Here is a 17,219-nt window from a genome sequence, read left to right as displayed (position 1 = left end):
GCTTATTATGATGACAGATTTCTCCTACCTGTAATTTTAATTCCAGGATTGATAGTTGAGTTATCTAGGTCTTTCCCCTTTTTATTCTCTTCTGAGCTTGTATATATTGGGAGGCATTTTACTGCTTATTATTAGCATTTCTGGTAACTAATAATAATTGCCTAGAGAATGGAGCTATAGCCGGTAATATTCTGTTTAGCTATTTATCAAGCAACCTAGAGAAACAGTAGAGTACAAGAATGATTTTTTTATTAAGTTATTATTTGAGTATTTTAAAATTTATGTTAACTCTTATCCACATGCTATTTTCACAACTATTGAGGATTACTGGATTATATTCTTAGTCTAAGTTTTATTTCCAATCAGTTTCTCATTTATTGACCTCTGAAAAACTATTAATATTATATACTCTTGTTTTCGACAAAAGGTTCAAGATCTTCACAATAAACTTTCCTCTGAATCCAAAAGGGCAGATACACTAGCATTTGAAATGAAGCGGCTTGAAGAAAAACACGAAGCTTTACTTAAGGAAAAAGAGGTAAACATAATTACAGTTGATAAGTCATATGCCTGTCTTCTTTTAGTTTTTAATATTATCCTTGCTATTCTAAGATTGGAAGTCACATCAGTCAGTTCTTCTTCTGTCTTTCTCCAAATTAGAGTGTTGGTGTAAAAGGAAGTAGAAAGAATTCACCCTACAGTTTCGTTACTTTCCTTCCCAAGGGAAGATGGAGTCACAGAGGCAAGGCCCCTATGTCTCAGTGCGTGCGTTCCCATTCTAGACCGTTGGCTCCTTGAGAGCAGGCACCATAGGTGGGATTTTTTTTGATGGCTTTATTGAGATATAATGTATATGCCATCAATTTTGCCTACTTAAAGTGTACCATGCAGCAGTTTTTAGTACATTTGTAGTTGTGCAGCCATCACCACAGTCAGATTTTAGAACACTCTCCTCACCCCATCAGTGTGCCTACTAGCAGCTGCTCTGTGTTCTGGTTCCCTCCCGCCCAGCTTCAGCAACCATTACTCTACTGTCTTTCTCTATAGATTTGCCCAGTCTGTCCAGAATATGTCATTATACACTTTGTGGGTTTTGTGACTGGATTCATTCATTTAGCTTAATGTTTTCAAAGTTTATCCATTTCGTGGTATGAATCAGTACTTTGTTTTCATGCTGAATAATACCCTATTCTGTGGACATACCACATTTTATTTATCCTTTCATCATTTTATGGACATTTGGGCTATTTCTGCTTTTTGCCTATTAAACAGTTAACATGGCTATGAACGTTTATTTACAGTTTTTATGTAGACGTGTTTCATTTCTTGAGTATATACCTATGAATGGTACTGCTGGATCATATGATAACTATGTTTAACCTTTTAAGGAAATACCAGACTGTATTCTGAAGTAGGTGAACCATTTTTCATTCTCAGCAATTTGTAAAGGTTTCCAATTTCTCCACATCCCTGCCAACACTTACCAGCCTTTTAATTTTAGCTGTCTTAGTGACTATGAAGTGGTATGCCATTGTGGTTTTGATTTGTATTCCCGTGATGACTGATGAATTTGAGCATCTTTTCATGTACTTGTTGGCCATTTGTATATCTTCCTTGAAGAAATTATCTCTTCAAATCACTTATTCACATACTATTTAAATTATTTGCCTTTTTATTATTGAGTTGTAAGAATTCTTTTTTTTTTTTTTTTTTTCAACGTTTTTTATTTATTTTTTTGGGACAGAGAGAGACAGAGCATGAACGGGGGAGGGGCAGAGAGAGAGGGAGACACAGAATCGGAAACAGGCTCCAGGCTCCGAGCCATCAGCCCAGAGCCTGACGCGGGGCTCGAACTCACGGACCGCGAGATCGTGACCTGGCTGAAGTCGGTCGCTTAACCGACTGCGCCACCCAGGCGCCCCTAAGAATTCTTTATATATTCTGGACATAAGCTCCTTCTCAGATGTATGATTTGCAAATATGTTCTTTTATTCTGTGAGTTGTCTTCTCACTTTTTTGATGGTATGGTTTGCAGCAGAATAGTTTTTCATTGATGAAATCAGAGTTAGCCATTTTATTCTTTTGTGTATTTTTTGGTAGTATTTCTATGAAGTCATTGAATAATGTGAGGTTATAAAGATTTATGTTTTTTGTTTTCTTTTAGTTTTATAGTTTTAGCTCTTATATTTATTCTGTGATAAATTTTGAATTTTTGTGTATGGTATAAGAGTCTCAACTTCATTCTTTTCTGAGTGGTATTCAGTTGTCCCAGCACTATTGTTCTTTCCCTATTGAATTGTCTTGATACCCTTGTTAAAAATCAATTGACCATGAGCCTTTAGTGATAGATACATTATACGTTTGTCAGAACCCATAAAAGTAAAAAAGAAACAGTTAACCCTAATGTTAAAAATCAGGGACACCTAGGTGGCTCAGTCGGTTGGGCGTCCGACTTCAGCTCAGGTCATGATCACGCGGTCCGTGAGTTCGAGCCCCACGTCCGGCTCTGGACTGATGGCTCAGAGCCTGGAGCCTGCTTCCGATCCTATGTCTCCCCCTCTCTCTGCCCCTCCCCCATTCATGCTCTGTCTCTCCCTGTCTCAAAAATAAATAAACGTTAAAAAAAAATTAAAAAAAAATCAATAATGGCTCATCAATTCTTTTTTTTTTTTTAAATGTTGATTCATTTTAGAGAGAGAGAGAGAGACAGAGCGTGAGCAGGGGAGGGGCAGAGAGAGAGGGAGACAGAGAACTTGAAGCAGGCTCCAGGCTCCACACTGTCAGCACAGAGACCGACATGAACTTGAACTCACGAGCCATGAGATCATGACCTCAACCGAAGTTGGATGCTTAACTGACTGAGCCACCCAGGAGCTCCCTCATCAATTCTTAAAATAACCACAAACTTTACCTCGCTCACTATTCAGAACACCTTTGCAAGGATCTAAGTATCAGCATTTCCATTTTGATGGTGTGGATCCTAAAGCCAAAGAACTAAATAACTCACCCCACATAATGTAACTAGGAAATAGGGAACCTGGAATTCAAGCCACGATCTATTTGCCTACAGAGTCCATACTTTTTACTAATTACTCCACAATTGCATATTTGTACTCTGTTGCATAATTACATCAGTTTGGTTCAAAGGTACATTATCTTTGAAATCACAAGATTTGTGTTGGGTAAAGATTATTTACATGATTTAGCACTAAAACTAAAATATTGTCATTTTTAAATAACTAAGCAACAATTAGGAAATTAGTTTGCTAAGATAAATTGTTATAACCATAAAGTACATTTCTTGTGGAAACAATTGTTTTGCTCATATAAACATTTCTTTTTTAGAGACTAATAGAACAACGTGATACTCTGAAAGAAACAAATGAAGAGCTTCGATGTTCACAAGTACAGCAAGATCATCTAAACCAAACAGGTGAATTTTGTTGGATTTTGAAAAGTTTTTTTTAATGATAGAAATTCTGGAATGTTGATGTTTCATTGTTGTTGTTTAGATGCGTCTGCTACAAAAAGTTTTGAGAATCTTGCTGCTGAGATTATGCCCGTGGAATACAGGTAAATGTGTTTTTATTAACTGATAATATTAGAAATGTGAATCTTTTCAAAAAATTATTAGCCTTTAAAATGTTCCATTTTATGAGTCATAGAGCTCAAAATACTTTGTCTCATCTGCTTGAGCTTCTTAGATTGTTATTGCTACTTTAGCAGTTTTAGGTCTTATCAGAAGTAAAATTTCACAGACTTGCTGAATGAGATATTCTGGTTTTTATGATATGACTTTTACTGTGTTGAACTTCTTTCCCTACCCAGAAGCTCTACGGAAAACCCTTTTTATACATGGCCTTTAAATCCACGTGGGTGAAGCCAATAGGAGAGGGGCTGTCAAATATAGCAGGAGGATTAAGCAGAAGTTAAATAAAATATAAATTTTAGAGATTCTTCTTCACCAGCTTTTATTTTCGTATTTTACTGCTATGTTTACTTGTAGGCATTTGACTAATCTGGTAGTTTTTATGGTTTTCTTTTTTGTGGTAAGAGTTTTATTTATTACTTCAAATTCTTTTTAAGCAGATTTATTGAGCTACAACTCACCCGTTTACAGTTGTACAGCTCAGTGGTTTTTAGTGTAGTCCTAGAGTTGTGCAGCCATCTAATTTGAGAACATTTCATTTTCCCAGAAGGATACCCTGTCCCTATTAGCAGTCATTCCTCATTCCTGCTTCTCCTCCAGCTCCAGCCCCAGGCAACCAAGAATTGACTCTTTGTCCATTTGCTTGTTACAGAATTTCATATACATAGAGTCATACAATATGCAGCCTTTTGTGACTGACTTGTTTCACTTAGCGTATAGCTTGCAAATTTGTTGACTTTCATTTTGTTCAACTTTTGTTGTTAAGACAGAGCTCTTTACCTGTTGGACTGGAAAGCAACTTGTTAGTTAGTATCCAGTGATATTAATATCACTTTAAAATAGCCATATGAGTCTATAGTTTAAAGTCATGATGCTGTCGTTCGGAAGAACACAAACTGAGATTAATTGAAATTAGTTGCTTCTGAGAAATTGCATTTAGGGAGGCAGGTAGGAGAACATTACTTTTTTCTTTAATATCATTCCTATCATTTGCATTTTAGAAAATATGTGTATGTAAACTTTTAATAAAGATTTTTTTTTTAAACAAAAATAATCTAGAGACAGTGATAGGCCTGTCATCATGAAAGTATATTTAGAAATATTAAGCAAACTAGGGGCACCTGGGTGGGCCCAGTTGGTTAAGCATCCAACTTTGGCTCAGGTCATGATGTCCCAGTTCACAAGTTCGAGCCCTACGTTGGGCGCTGTGCTGACAGCTCAGAGCCTGGAGCCTGCTTTGGATTTGTGTCTCCCTCTCTCTCTGCCCCTCCCTTGCTCTCTCTCTCTCTGTCTCTCTCAAAAATAAACAAACATTAAAAAAATAAAAATATTAAGCAAACTGATTTCTTTTTTTTTACGTTTATTTATTTATTTTGAGAGAGAGAGAGCGAGTGAAGGTGCTCTGTCAGTGTGAAACCTGATATGGGGCTCGAACTCACAAACTGTGAGATCATGACCTGAGCCGAAATCAAGAGTCAGACTTCACCTGACTGAGCCACTCAGGCACCCCATAAGCAAACTGATTTCTTAAACCTGTTGCTTTTAATTTATGTTTTCTGAGGATATACTATATATTACCTTTAGTAAATAGTTTCTAAATTACCAGTGAAAGAACTCCTGTTTCTCTTTGGGATTTGCATAATAAATATTTAATATAATATAACACTTGTGCTTTTAAAAATTCACAACTTGTTTTTCAGGACAGTCTTACAATATATGTAGGTTTTTTCTTAAAAACTTTCAGAAACATTGCTAACAGTTTTAAATGACAGTTATTGAATGAACAAGAATTTTCTTTCCTAAAAAGCTAAGGATGTAAAAAAAAGTAAAATGTATATTTAGAAAAATTTAAAAATAAATTTTCTTTTCAACATCAGGGAAGTATTTATTCGACTGCAACATGAAAATAAGATGCTTCGCTTACAACAGGAAGGTACTGAGAATGAACGTATTGAGGAACTCCAGGAACAGCTCGAACAGAAGCACCGCAAGATGAATGAACTGGAAACCGAGCAAAGGTGACCCACTCTTGTGTAATTGTCATAGTGATTCCATTAGGAAGCCACCAAATCTTGACTCACAGAAGAGGGAGATATCATCGTAATCGAAATAGTTAGGAGTTTAGTCTCTCACTCCCGTTGCTTCTAGCACACTTTAGTAACCAGGTTTCTCATTCTTGAATTTCATTTATATGTCTTCATAATTCTCAGAAAATTTAACAAATGAGTAAATGACAATCTGGGTTTCTAATGCAGTCAGTGCTTGGATGGAACATAGACTGTGGAGTCAAATTTGAGTGCCACCTCTATTTAAACCTATTAACTGTTTTGTTCTGGGCAAGTTACTTAAATTCACACTTAATGTCCTCAGCTATAACTGGAGGTGATACCTATTTGAAGGTTGTTATGAAGATTCACAGATAACATATTTAAAGCAAATGATGTACTTATCTGATACTGAGGAGGGGCTTAAAAATTATAATATTAAAAATATATAACATTGATAAAATGTTCACTATATGCCAGCCACTTCCCTGATGTTGAAAAGCAAAATTTATTTTTAAATTTTTCTAAATATACATTTTACATTTTTTCTACATTCTTAACTTTTTAGGAAAGAAAATTCCTGTTCATTCAACAGCTGTCATTTAAAACTGTTAGCAATGTTTCTGAAAATTTTTAAGAAAAAACTATTGTAAGACTGTCTCGAAAAACAAGTATTAAATTGTTAAAAGCACAAGTGTTATATGGTATTATATATTTATTATGCAAATCCCAGAGAGAAGTAGGAGTTCTTTTACTGGTAACTTAGAAACTATTTACTAAAGGTAATATATAGTATTACCTTCTAAGCGCTTGTTTGGTATTAACTCAAAAAACCTCACAGTAACTCTGTGAAATAGGAACTGTAATTATCTCTTTTATGGATAAGGAAGCTGAGGTTCAAGGAGGTTAAGTAACTTATCCAAAGTTATAAGCTAGTAAGTTTCGATTGTACATTTGAACTTTCTGTGATTCTGACTCCGGAGTCTGGACTCTTGAACACTATGCTAACTTGCCTCTTATATATGGCATATTTTTCAGTAAAAGTATGTGGTTTTATTTGACCAACCTTTATTGGATCTTAGAGACCAGGAATTTTAGATACACTTGAACCTGGTTTCTCAAACATGTATATATAGTATTACATCAACTGTGGTTGAAAAAAGAATAACATTTTAGCTTTGTGAAGGGACCATCAAATATTACTATCCTCTGCAATTCAATATCAGCACTGGAGATACAAAGTTTCAGCTTTTAGAAAGTTAAAACAGGAAGATAGACATATGAATAGATAATTACATTGTCTGATAACTGGAACAATGGGGCATTATAATGGGCAGGTGTGTTGGGTCATATATACATGAAAAGAGAGACAGATTCTCTTTCTTGATGGAAACCTCAGTAGAGGCAATTCTCAAGCAGGGTTTTAAAGAATGAGGTTTTGCCAAGTTAAAAATCTGCATTAGTTGCTAGTGTTAGTCTCTTTAATTTAAACAAAAAATTATGAAGAGATGGTTGGAAAACGGTGACCTTTGTCAGTACACTATGAAATCTGAAACAAAAAGAAACCTGGTTCCCATTCATTAAAAATACACCTGTAAGGGGCCACCTGGGTGGCTCAGTCGGTTGACCATCCGACATCAGCTCAGGTCATGATCTCATGGTTTCTGTGTTCAAGCCCTGCATCGGGCTCTGTGCTGACCTGTGTTCAAGCCCTGCATCGGGCTCTGTGCTGACGGCTCAGAGCCTGGAGCCTGCTTTGGATTCTGTGTCTCCCTCTCTCTCTTTTTTGTTCCTTTGATAGTTCTCTGTCTCTCTTTCTCTCTGTCACTCAAAAATAAACATTAAAAAAAATTTTTTTAAAATACAACTGTAGGAAAACTGAGCTAGTTTTCTAATTTCTTTTACCAGTGAGTACTGTGCACAAATGATGTGCTTTTGCAACTGGCACATAAGTATCTTGAATTTTTACATGTGGGTGTATGTACTTCCTGGATAAATGTCTTCTTTTTAAAAAATATTTCTTTGCAAGTAGCCTACTATACTATATATTAAACCTAGCCACAGATAATTGTTCAGCCTTCATTATTACTATTAAATGCACCAATTGCACAAATGCACCTTTATAGATCCTTAACTACTTTGACTTTCCATACAAATAAATGTATATGATCCATCTTACAATAGGCTGAGCAAAGAGCGCATCCGAGAATTGCAGCAGCAGATTGAGGACCTCCAGAAATCTTTACAGGAACAAGGGTCCAAGTCTGAAGGAGAAAGTGTAAGTAACTTGAAAGCTGTAATAATTCTGCTGCGTGTGGACTCTCTGCGAGAGGTCCTAACGCCCAAATTCGTCTTGTGTTTGAAAGTGCCCTTATCAATGAGGGTACCCTTGAATACCGTATATATCTGCATAACGGATGCTGTGATTTTGCCACCTTGGAGCCTATAAATTAATCGTATGTATTGAAGGTGATTTCTATCTGTCCTACTTCAACAGCTACACCTAACTTCATGGTTGCTGGTGTGCTGCCAGTGAGGTCTTCATGGCTCTGCTGGGACACCAACAGGATGGGCCTCAGCAAAGTCCTGGTTGAGAGTGCTCAGTGGTCAGAATTGAGGAAAACTTCTAACAGGACCAGGGAGAGGGAGAAAATGATCTCTACCAAAGAGCCTTATAGGAGTGGATCATACTAACCTCCAAAGGACAGAAACCGTAATGCAGTTTTGAAAGCATCACCTCTTATTTCTTCCCTTCTTCCCTGCCGACTCGTGGCCTTGCTGCTTCTAATCTGTTTTCGATGGCAAACATTGTGGGGGCAGAGAGAAGAGGACTCAGCAGAACTCAACAGCCCCAACCTGAATGCACCTGACAGTGTGTCTGTAGTTTGAGCTCTGTATGCAGGGGGAAGGAAGTAACGACAGAGGGAGGAAGGCATTTAATGGAAACAACAACAAAAAGACAGGGCTCTGTGTGTGTTAGGTACTGGTTAGATGGAAGCTGAGGTGGTTAGATCTGTGTTGACGGGGGAGAAAGCTATGAAGAGTAAGTAAAGAGGTGAAAAGGAAGACTGAAGGGGTTGTGTTTCCTCTCTGTCTGTTATATGCTTTATATGATTTTTTCTTTTTTCCCTGGGGGCTTGGAAAATAGAAATCGTCTCATGCATGGCGGCATCTCATATGTGCATATATACGGTATTGTAACCTCTCTAATATGAATATTTTTTAAAGCCACAATAGAGAATACTTTTAAAATGGGATCTCTTTGAGAGAGTACATTTTGGATTGCGGTGTTTTTAAATGTGTTCTATTTATCTTTTAAAAATAAATTATTAGTGTCTTAGTTATGTTTCAGATTCTGTATTTTAAACCCTTCAACTTTTCAGTAGATGATACAGAACTAGTGTTGCAATTTAAACTCCTGCTTTTTAAAGAGGAAGTTTTATGTTTTGAATTTTATTTTTTAACAAAATCCTCTTCATTTTGATGTTAATATTAGAGTGCTTGCATTTATAATGATAAAGCTTTATTATAAAGATAATTATTTAAGTCTATTCTTCACTAAGGGCCTAACATCTTAAATTATGTATTTAAAAAAATGATATTTAAATGTTTGATACTCCTCAATATATCACATTCAGCTTGCATTTGGTATTTTTCTTCAAGTTCAAATTTTATTTTCATGGTATTCAGAAATATGAAGCACTTTTCTTTCTCTCTTGTACTCATCCTTATGTCATTTCCTAACCTCCTTTCCTTTCCCTTTGAAGTAAAAAACACCTGAAATTTTATGTCTTTACAAGTATGTTATTAGAAATACAAATTGTTAAAAAATTCATAATTTTAAATAATACACTTCAAAAGGAGGTAAAGAGATTTTGATGTCTGGAAAATTTATCTTTGTCACAATAGTTATCTTACAGCAACTTTTTTTAATTTTTATAGTCCAGCAAACTAAAGCAGAAGTTGGAAGCTCATATGTAAGTAAACTGATATTTCATTTCAAATATGAGAGGGGAAGGGTTTTAAAAACTTCTAAAGTTAGTATCCTTTTCTGACTTTGTTTGTAAGAGAAACCCCCTGATGCCAATTGAATGTACACCACTGCCATCAAGAAGTCAAAAGAAAAACGCGCTAAAATGTTCAGCCTGCCTGTCAATGATCTCAAATCCTACATTTTTCCATCACTAATGTCATTTGAAGAGTTTACAAAGTAGACAGCTGTCACATGTGGAGATGTGGGATGTTTAACCAATAAAATATTTCCTCCGACTTTCTTAGGAAGCAAGGATGAGAGGGAAAAATTAACATTTTTAGCACCTGTCATGTGTCAGGCAGTTTACCCTCTCACAACAAGCCTATAATATGTGTCAGGTATTATGCCCATTTTACAGGTGAGGAGATTCAGGATCAGAAAGTGATTTGGCCACAGTCCACAAATGTCCTGTGGCAGAAATAAGTTTTCATTCTCAGGTCTGTTTGCTTCCAAAACTCCATGCTCTTTCCACTACTTAGGGAAAAACTAACTGAGGTCCAGGAAGAATTACAGAAGAAACAAGAACTCATTGAAGATCTTCAGCCAGATGTAAACCAGAATGGTAGGTATTTGTAAAAACCTGGATCAGACTACGACTAAGGACTTGCTTTTTTTTAGTTGAAAGATGCAAGAACTGTGTACAAGTTTTCAGACACTCCATAAATGTGTGCATTGCAAATAAGAACCATGATAATGTTTTAGTGATTTCAGTGTTTAACAAGTGATCTGATTTTAAAGCGAAAAAGTCTTAATAAAATGAACTGATTGATATATAGGAGTATCAAACATGGTAACATATAATAGAATTAATACTATGGAAATGTAAATAAAATAATTTATAATAAAATTAAATTGAGCCTTAAACAGTATGTAGAAAGACTGCTTTATTTTCTTATGATGGTTATGCTTACATGCTGAAGTGTATTTGCTCATTGAAACACTTGATAGAAGGGAGAAAAGCTGGATAAAGCAGATTATAGATATTTTTAAGAAAAAATAATATGAAATGATTGAGGATATGTTAGTTGTAGTTCAAAGGTTTTAGATACGAATTCACTACAAAGAAGAAATAAACATTTTTAAGTTCTCTTATCAGTCCTTTCGAAAATAATCAGATAACTATAATTTTTGTGTGAGGAGGGAATATTTTAAATTGGTCATGTTTCATTTCATTTTCAATAATAGTGCAAAAGATCAATGAACTTGAAGCTGCTCTTCAGAAGAAAGATGAAGATATGAAAGCAATGGAGGAAAGATATAAAATGTACTTGGAGAAAGCAAGGAATGTGAGTGGCTTACCTTTCAGAGCTCAAGTCTTCTGACTCAGGTTCTCATAAGGCCCATTCCGCCCATGAGGTCATCTCTCTTAAATATGCATCATGTCCCTTTTCTGACTCTACCCTACCTTGCGGGTCAGTCCTCACAGTCTCTCCCTCTCACTCATCAGCATCATATAAAACAAACACAGGGCTGTTCTTGGACAGTTTATACGGGGACCGCAGTGACCTCATTAGAGAAGATGACTATTAGAAAGTATGGAATCGTGGGGTGCCTGGGTGGCTCAGTAGGTTCGGCGTCTGACTCCGGCTCAGATCATGATCTCACAGTTTGTGGGTTTGAGCCCCATGTCGGGCTCTGTGCTGACAGCTCAGAGCCTGGAGCCTGCTTCGGATTCTGTGTCTCCCTCTCTCTCTGTCCCTCCCCCACTCACTCTCTGTCTCTCACAAATGAATAAATGGTAAAGAAAGAATTTTAAGGGGCGCCTGGGTGGCTCAGTCCAACTTCGGCTCAGGTCATGATCTCATGGTTTGTGAGTTCAAGTCCCACATTGGGCTCTGTGCTGAGGGCTCACTCTGTCTCTCTGTCTCTCAAAAATAAATAAACATTAAAAAAAAATTTAAGAAAGTATGGAATCTTTAGCTCTTAAGTTTTTTTTTTTTAACTTTTATTTATTTTTGAGAGACAGAGCATGAATGTGGGAGGGGCAGAAAGAGAGGGAGACACAGAATCTGAAGCAGGCTCCAGGCTCTGAGCTGTCAGCACAGAGCCCGATGTGGGGCTTGAACCCATGAACTATGAGATCATGACCTGAGCGGAAGTTGGATGTTTAACTGACTGAGCCACCCAGGTGCCCCTGGAATCTTAGTTCTTAAAATGAATGTTTGCCTTTGTGAAAATTTTGCTCTTCAAACTTGTTTAAAATTGTTTTACCATTTAATTTAGATTAGATAGTTAAACACTCTTCTAATGTTTACCAGACTGGTCTTTTTCCCTATTTCCAACTTAAATATCTGTAAGAACATTCTCATAAAATCGTTTATTTCCATGAATACCATGTATTTTCTTAAAACATTCTCTCTTAGAGAATATCAGTGTACTCTTTTATATTTGTTGAATAAACAAGAGGATTATATGATGACGCTTTAAAATACTGCTAATGTATCTATTCTTTTTATGTTTGAATTTTGTATTTATTAAGTTGTCCATATTACCTGCAACAACAGATACACCTCAAGATCTCAAGGCTTCATATGAAGTCCATTCTTCAGTGGGGGAGGGGCTCTGCTCCGTGCAGTGTCCCCGAGCCCCCAGCTGACAGAGTCTTTGCCTTCTTGAACACAATGTTCCCAGCTGTACTTGACTTAGTCCAGCTGGTAGACGAGGGCAGCCAGCCTAGACCATACCGGAGATAGTAACGGGGTGGGCCTGGGGGCCACATGAACCACTTTCACCCTCACTGCAGTGGGCAGAATATAGGCACACAGCTGCACTCAACTTCTAGGGAGTCTTGGTAAATATCCAGACAGTCTCTGCCACAGTCTAGTGTCTCTCAACTATATAAGTGCTTTTAGTAGAAAATATAAAACATAGAAAGATTCCCTTTCTTCTTAACTGTGCATTTTTTTCAGTGCATACTACGTCCATGATTGCAGACATAGAACACACAATTTGTATGATCATAGCACATACAATTTATATTTTGAAAGTTTAAAATAATTCCCTCATGTTATATAAACATACTTTAATATTTATTAAGCAGCTGTTATACTTAGCACAGGGAATAGGTAAACAAGACAAACGCTTCTAGAGCGGACTGTGCAAAGTAAAAGAATGGCTATATAATATTCAGTTGAATGCAGTATATAGTAATTTAGTCATCATCCTGTTGTTGGAAATAGTTTGTTTCCATTTCTTTTTCCTTCTTGCTTCTAGAAATAAGACTATAAGCAACTTATTTATATAGAAAGCTTGCCCCTTATTTTGGCTTATTATGTTAGCCTTGTTCCTAAGCTAATGGGTCAAATGGAAGTTTTAGGTCAAAGGATAAGAACATTTTAATAATGTGCTTGATACATATATCTAAATGATATTCTAAAAGGATCACAATTAAGTAGACAAAACAGTGACCATATTCTTGTCATCATCAAGTACTATCATTTAAAAAAAAAATTGCTGGAGCGCCTGGGTGGCTCAGTCGGTTGACTTTGGCTCAGGTCATGATCTTGCAGTTCGTGAGTTCAAGCTCGCGTCAGGCTCTGTGCTGACAGCTCATAGCCTGGAGCCTGCTTCAGATTCTGTCTCTCTCTCTCTCTTTCTCTCTCTCTGTGCCCCTCCCCCACTCTCTCTCTCTCTCTCAAATAATAAACATTTAAAAAATAAAAATAAAAAGCAATTGCTTGTATGATAAACATGATTTCATTTCTTACCTTTACATTATTTGAAGGGAGAGGTTAATTATAGTAACATAATGTCCATGATAGAAAATTCAGAAAACATAGAAAAGTCACAATCATACTTTTTATTACTTAGAGGTAAAAAATTATGATGTGTTCTCTGTAATTAAATTATGATTTAAACTCTGCTTTTACAATGTGAACTCCTCGAAGGCAGGCACCAAGCCTCCTGTATCCCATGGGCCATAGTCAGTGCCTGCCATATTCAGCACTCAGCAAATTGTTTTGAATGAACCACAGTAATTTTTAGGCATATTACCTTTCAGTCTTTTTCCTTTACCTCAGTGAATATAGGTGAAATCTTTAAATCAGTTTAAATCTTTTTGAATAGGTTTGTAATTACATCATACAGCTGACCTTATTATTGGAAATTTGTTTTTGTCTTCTAATTTACACCTGATATTTTCAAGTTAATTTCTTGTTATACTGCTGGCTTCATAGTTTAGTTGAGTCTATGAACAGCATTCTGAGCAAAATCTCTTTTTACCTAACTTTTAGTGACTTCCATAAATGTGATTGAGCCACTCTAGGGATTGCAGACAAAGTCATCAGTTTCTAATAAGTTGATCTTACATATTGAGTTACATTTCACTAGATAATGGTAGTGAAAAAGGTTGTTGCTAAGAATTTTTTTGTTACTTTGTACAATGAGTTCCTATATAATTAGCAAATTCTTTTAATTTTTTAAAAAATGTATCTGATAAATATGGAAAGTGTTGTTTCAAGACCTCAGTGCTCAAAGTTTAATAAGACTAGATTACTATCCCTGAGTACTGAGCCTTGGAGAAAGGAAATTTTATTTTGAGATAGGGATCTTCCCATTTTGGTACTGAATTATAATATCATTCTACCTCTATAATGTTATTTTTATTACTCAAATTTAATTGTAAAATAAGTCATAGTTCACACCTGGATCACTTTCTGGACAATTTTCCACTTTATTCACAGAGGTTTATAGGTGCTTATATTTCAGTACTTGATAATGTAAAGTAAATGTAAAATATTTGGTTTTTTTTCTTTCAACAGGTAATAAAAACTTTAGATCCCAAACTAAATCCAGCATCAGCTGAAATAATGCTACTTAGAAAGCAGTTGGCAGAGAAAGAGAGAAGAATTGAGATTCTGGAGGTAAAATTTTCATATTCACACGTCTCCTTTTAATTATTCTGTATAATCCTGATAATTAATTGCTGTCCAGCATCTGCCATTAATGATCAAGTTTCACAAGAAATTGAAATCAGGAGCTGGCAATGCCATGTTTTAGCACTCAGTATGTTTACTACAAAGCATCTCACCAGCCAATAGGAGTTTATCTACTCTGCTACATTGTCTCTGTCACTCCCACAACAGCCAGTCCTGTGGATAGCCCTTAGTGGCTAATAGAGTTCTGTTATAATGTTAGCTCCTTTTAAAATTATGTGGATTAGAGTTCATTCAGAAAATATAAGTAAATAAAGGAAAAAAAGGAACCAAACTCACCTTTAAAAAAAGGTACTCTATTCTGTTAACTAGATTTTCCTTCTCTTTTCTTCTCCCTATTCCTCACTGGAACCTAAGTAAACTCATTAGTTGCAATTCCTGGGGGAAGAAAGTGCTCATAGAATCCAGTAAGTCCTTGCACTGAAGTGGCAGTCTTGGTTGTTAATCATGCATAGTTATGTTAGCGATGACATCTTCTCATTAATTAGCCTGGTCTTTAGAACTTATTTTTTGTGCTGATGATCATACCATTTTTACTGGCTGCGTTAATAAGTATGTCAGTCTGGAACTGTATATTCATAGATTTTATAATTGGGCATGTTCTAGTTTCCTTTGCAAAGTGTTTTACAAAATTATTTAATACTATGGTGAGATGTGATACTATTCTTGAAGTCATTATGTGCTTCCTTATAATAACGTATGTGTAATTGCAGAGCCATGATGAGGTCTGTATACTAGCCTTGAAATTTGAGTAATTGATAGTAGGTTTCTTTTTAAATCAACTAGGAATGTTGTATTTCAGAGAAACATGTTGTATTCATTTACCATTTTCTTCATATTATTTCTGAGCCAGGGCGTATGGACTGTAGTGGAACTATTTTGTTTAAAGACTTAACATTCCGAGTGCACACCAGCCTTATGTGCCCTTTGCTAAGTGCTTGTCCAGGCCTTGTCACGTGCTGTAAAAAAAAAGCACTGGATGGGGGCATCTCTCTGCAGAAATACTATCCATTCTTCAGCATCCAACTCACATGTGTCTTCCTGGATTCCTTAGACAAAGTTGGTTATTTCTCCATAGCGATTCCATGTATTTTGAACTCATTAATTCAACCCACAATAGCATTGTTCTTCTTCCTGGTGTGTGTCAGAGTTTGAGGGCAGAGCGTGTATCTTCTATATCTGTACTCCCAGCATTAAATATCACATAAATGAGAGGCCAAGTTTGCTACTTTATTGGTAAGTTCTCTTAAAGTTATCACCTCTCCTCTCTGGTCCTAGGTCTCCTCATCTGTAAAATAATGAGACTTGGACTGAAAACCCCCTGAGCTCTGAGTTGCCCTGATTATCCACCTCCCAGTGAATGCCAGTGAGCATGTGCAGCATCGTCGATGCTTCAAGTGCAGCTCCCTACCAAGTAGAAAGACAGAATGGCACCTCTGATGATAGGGCTTTGAGGAGAAACTTGGGTTACGTCACAGCATATGGGCTTTGGTTCATGTGTACTTTTCTGCACATACGCTGCAAGAAGCAAAAATAAGAGTAATATAAATAGCAGATGTTATTCTATCTGCCATCGTTCTTGGGGAGTCATTGTCTGGAGTGGGTGTGAGCCAGCAAAAGGCCATCTTGCCCCCGTCATTTCTTGCGTCCTTTTGTACTGTGAGCATCTCGCTGTAGGAACACTCACGTGTTTATGTAGAACATTTACGTGAGCCAACTGTATCTGGTGCTCAATGAAATTACTAAATTTGCTATATTTGAGCAATTAAGAAATGGATGTCAGTCTCTAGGTCAGCACGCAAGCATGGCCACAGGCAATCTAGTATACAGATGACCGAGGAACGAGAGAGAAAAATTCGGGTTAAGCGTTACAGGAGATCTTTAGGATTTTCTGGCATATGTTTTACTACATCCTCTTTCTCCTTAGTTTTGAGTCCTCCATAGATGCTGGTCTGTTTTGTCATCTAACCCAGTTATTACTTTCGTCTCTCTTTATAGGTGACAGTAGCATGAGAATCATGAGTTTCTTATTTGTTGTTGCTTAAGTGCTGTCCTACCAGTAAAATTTTTGAAGTTAAAGGTTTACTAGTCACAGTCTTACTCTTTCTTAAAGGTATTGTGCATGCTTTCTCCATGATCCAGTTCAGATTTTGACTGCTTTATGTGCTACACAATGCATTTTTCAAATTCTCTCGATGAGCAGAGTAAAAAAATGATTCCAGTTTTGGTAGTTTGGGTTTATTTCTGGGATTTTGATAGTCCTTTTGTCTTTTTCCAGAGTGAATGTAAAGTAGCAAAATTCCGTGATTATGAAGAAAAACTCATTGTTTCTGCCTGGTACAATAAGGTGAGTTGACATTCAACCAGTGATTGGATGTTGTGTTTATCAAATGTTTTGACCAGGAGCCACAGAAAGAAATATATTTTCTACCACAGATCATTACACATGCATGCTTACGTATATAAGTAAACAGAAGTTACCCTGTGTGCATGTAGTCAGGTATCTCCTGACATACTCTCTTCTTTTTAATGTGAGTCATAATCCAAATTATATACTT

At 36.3% G+C, this 17,219-nt stretch overlaps 1 protein-coding gene across 1 annotated transcript in view; it reads left to right on the top strand.

Annotated features, from left to right (window-relative positions):
- HOOK1 (hook microtubule tethering protein 1) overlaps window positions 1-17,219 on the top strand; it is a 71,424-nt gene that overhangs the window by 49,184 nt on the left and 5,021 nt on the right. The window contains exons 13-22 of the mRNA XM_060624860.2: window positions 428-538; window positions 3,346-3,433; window positions 3,513-3,573; window positions 5,527-5,667; window positions 7,879-7,972; window positions 9,637-9,671; window positions 10,207-10,289; window positions 10,913-11,013; window positions 14,488-14,589; window positions 16,940-17,008. Coding sequence (XP_060480843.1) covers window positions 428-538; window positions 3,346-3,433; window positions 3,513-3,573; window positions 5,527-5,667; window positions 7,879-7,972; window positions 9,637-9,671; window positions 10,207-10,289; window positions 10,913-11,013; window positions 14,488-14,589; window positions 16,940-17,008 — 885 coding nt within the window. The remainder of the gene's footprint in view (window positions 1-427; window positions 539-3,345; window positions 3,434-3,512; window positions 3,574-5,526; window positions 5,668-7,878; window positions 7,973-9,636; window positions 9,672-10,206; window positions 10,290-10,912; window positions 11,014-14,487; window positions 14,590-16,939; window positions 17,009-17,219) is intronic.

The sequence above is a fragment of the Panthera onca genome, chromosome C1 (assembly GCF_046562875.1).
Source record: "Panthera onca isolate mPanOnc1 chromosome C1, mPanOnc1 haplotype 2, whole genome shotgun sequence".
NCBI lineage: Eukaryota > Metazoa > Chordata > Mammalia > Carnivora > Felidae > Panthera > Panthera onca.
This window is presented reverse-complemented; position numbering and strand designations above follow the sequence as displayed.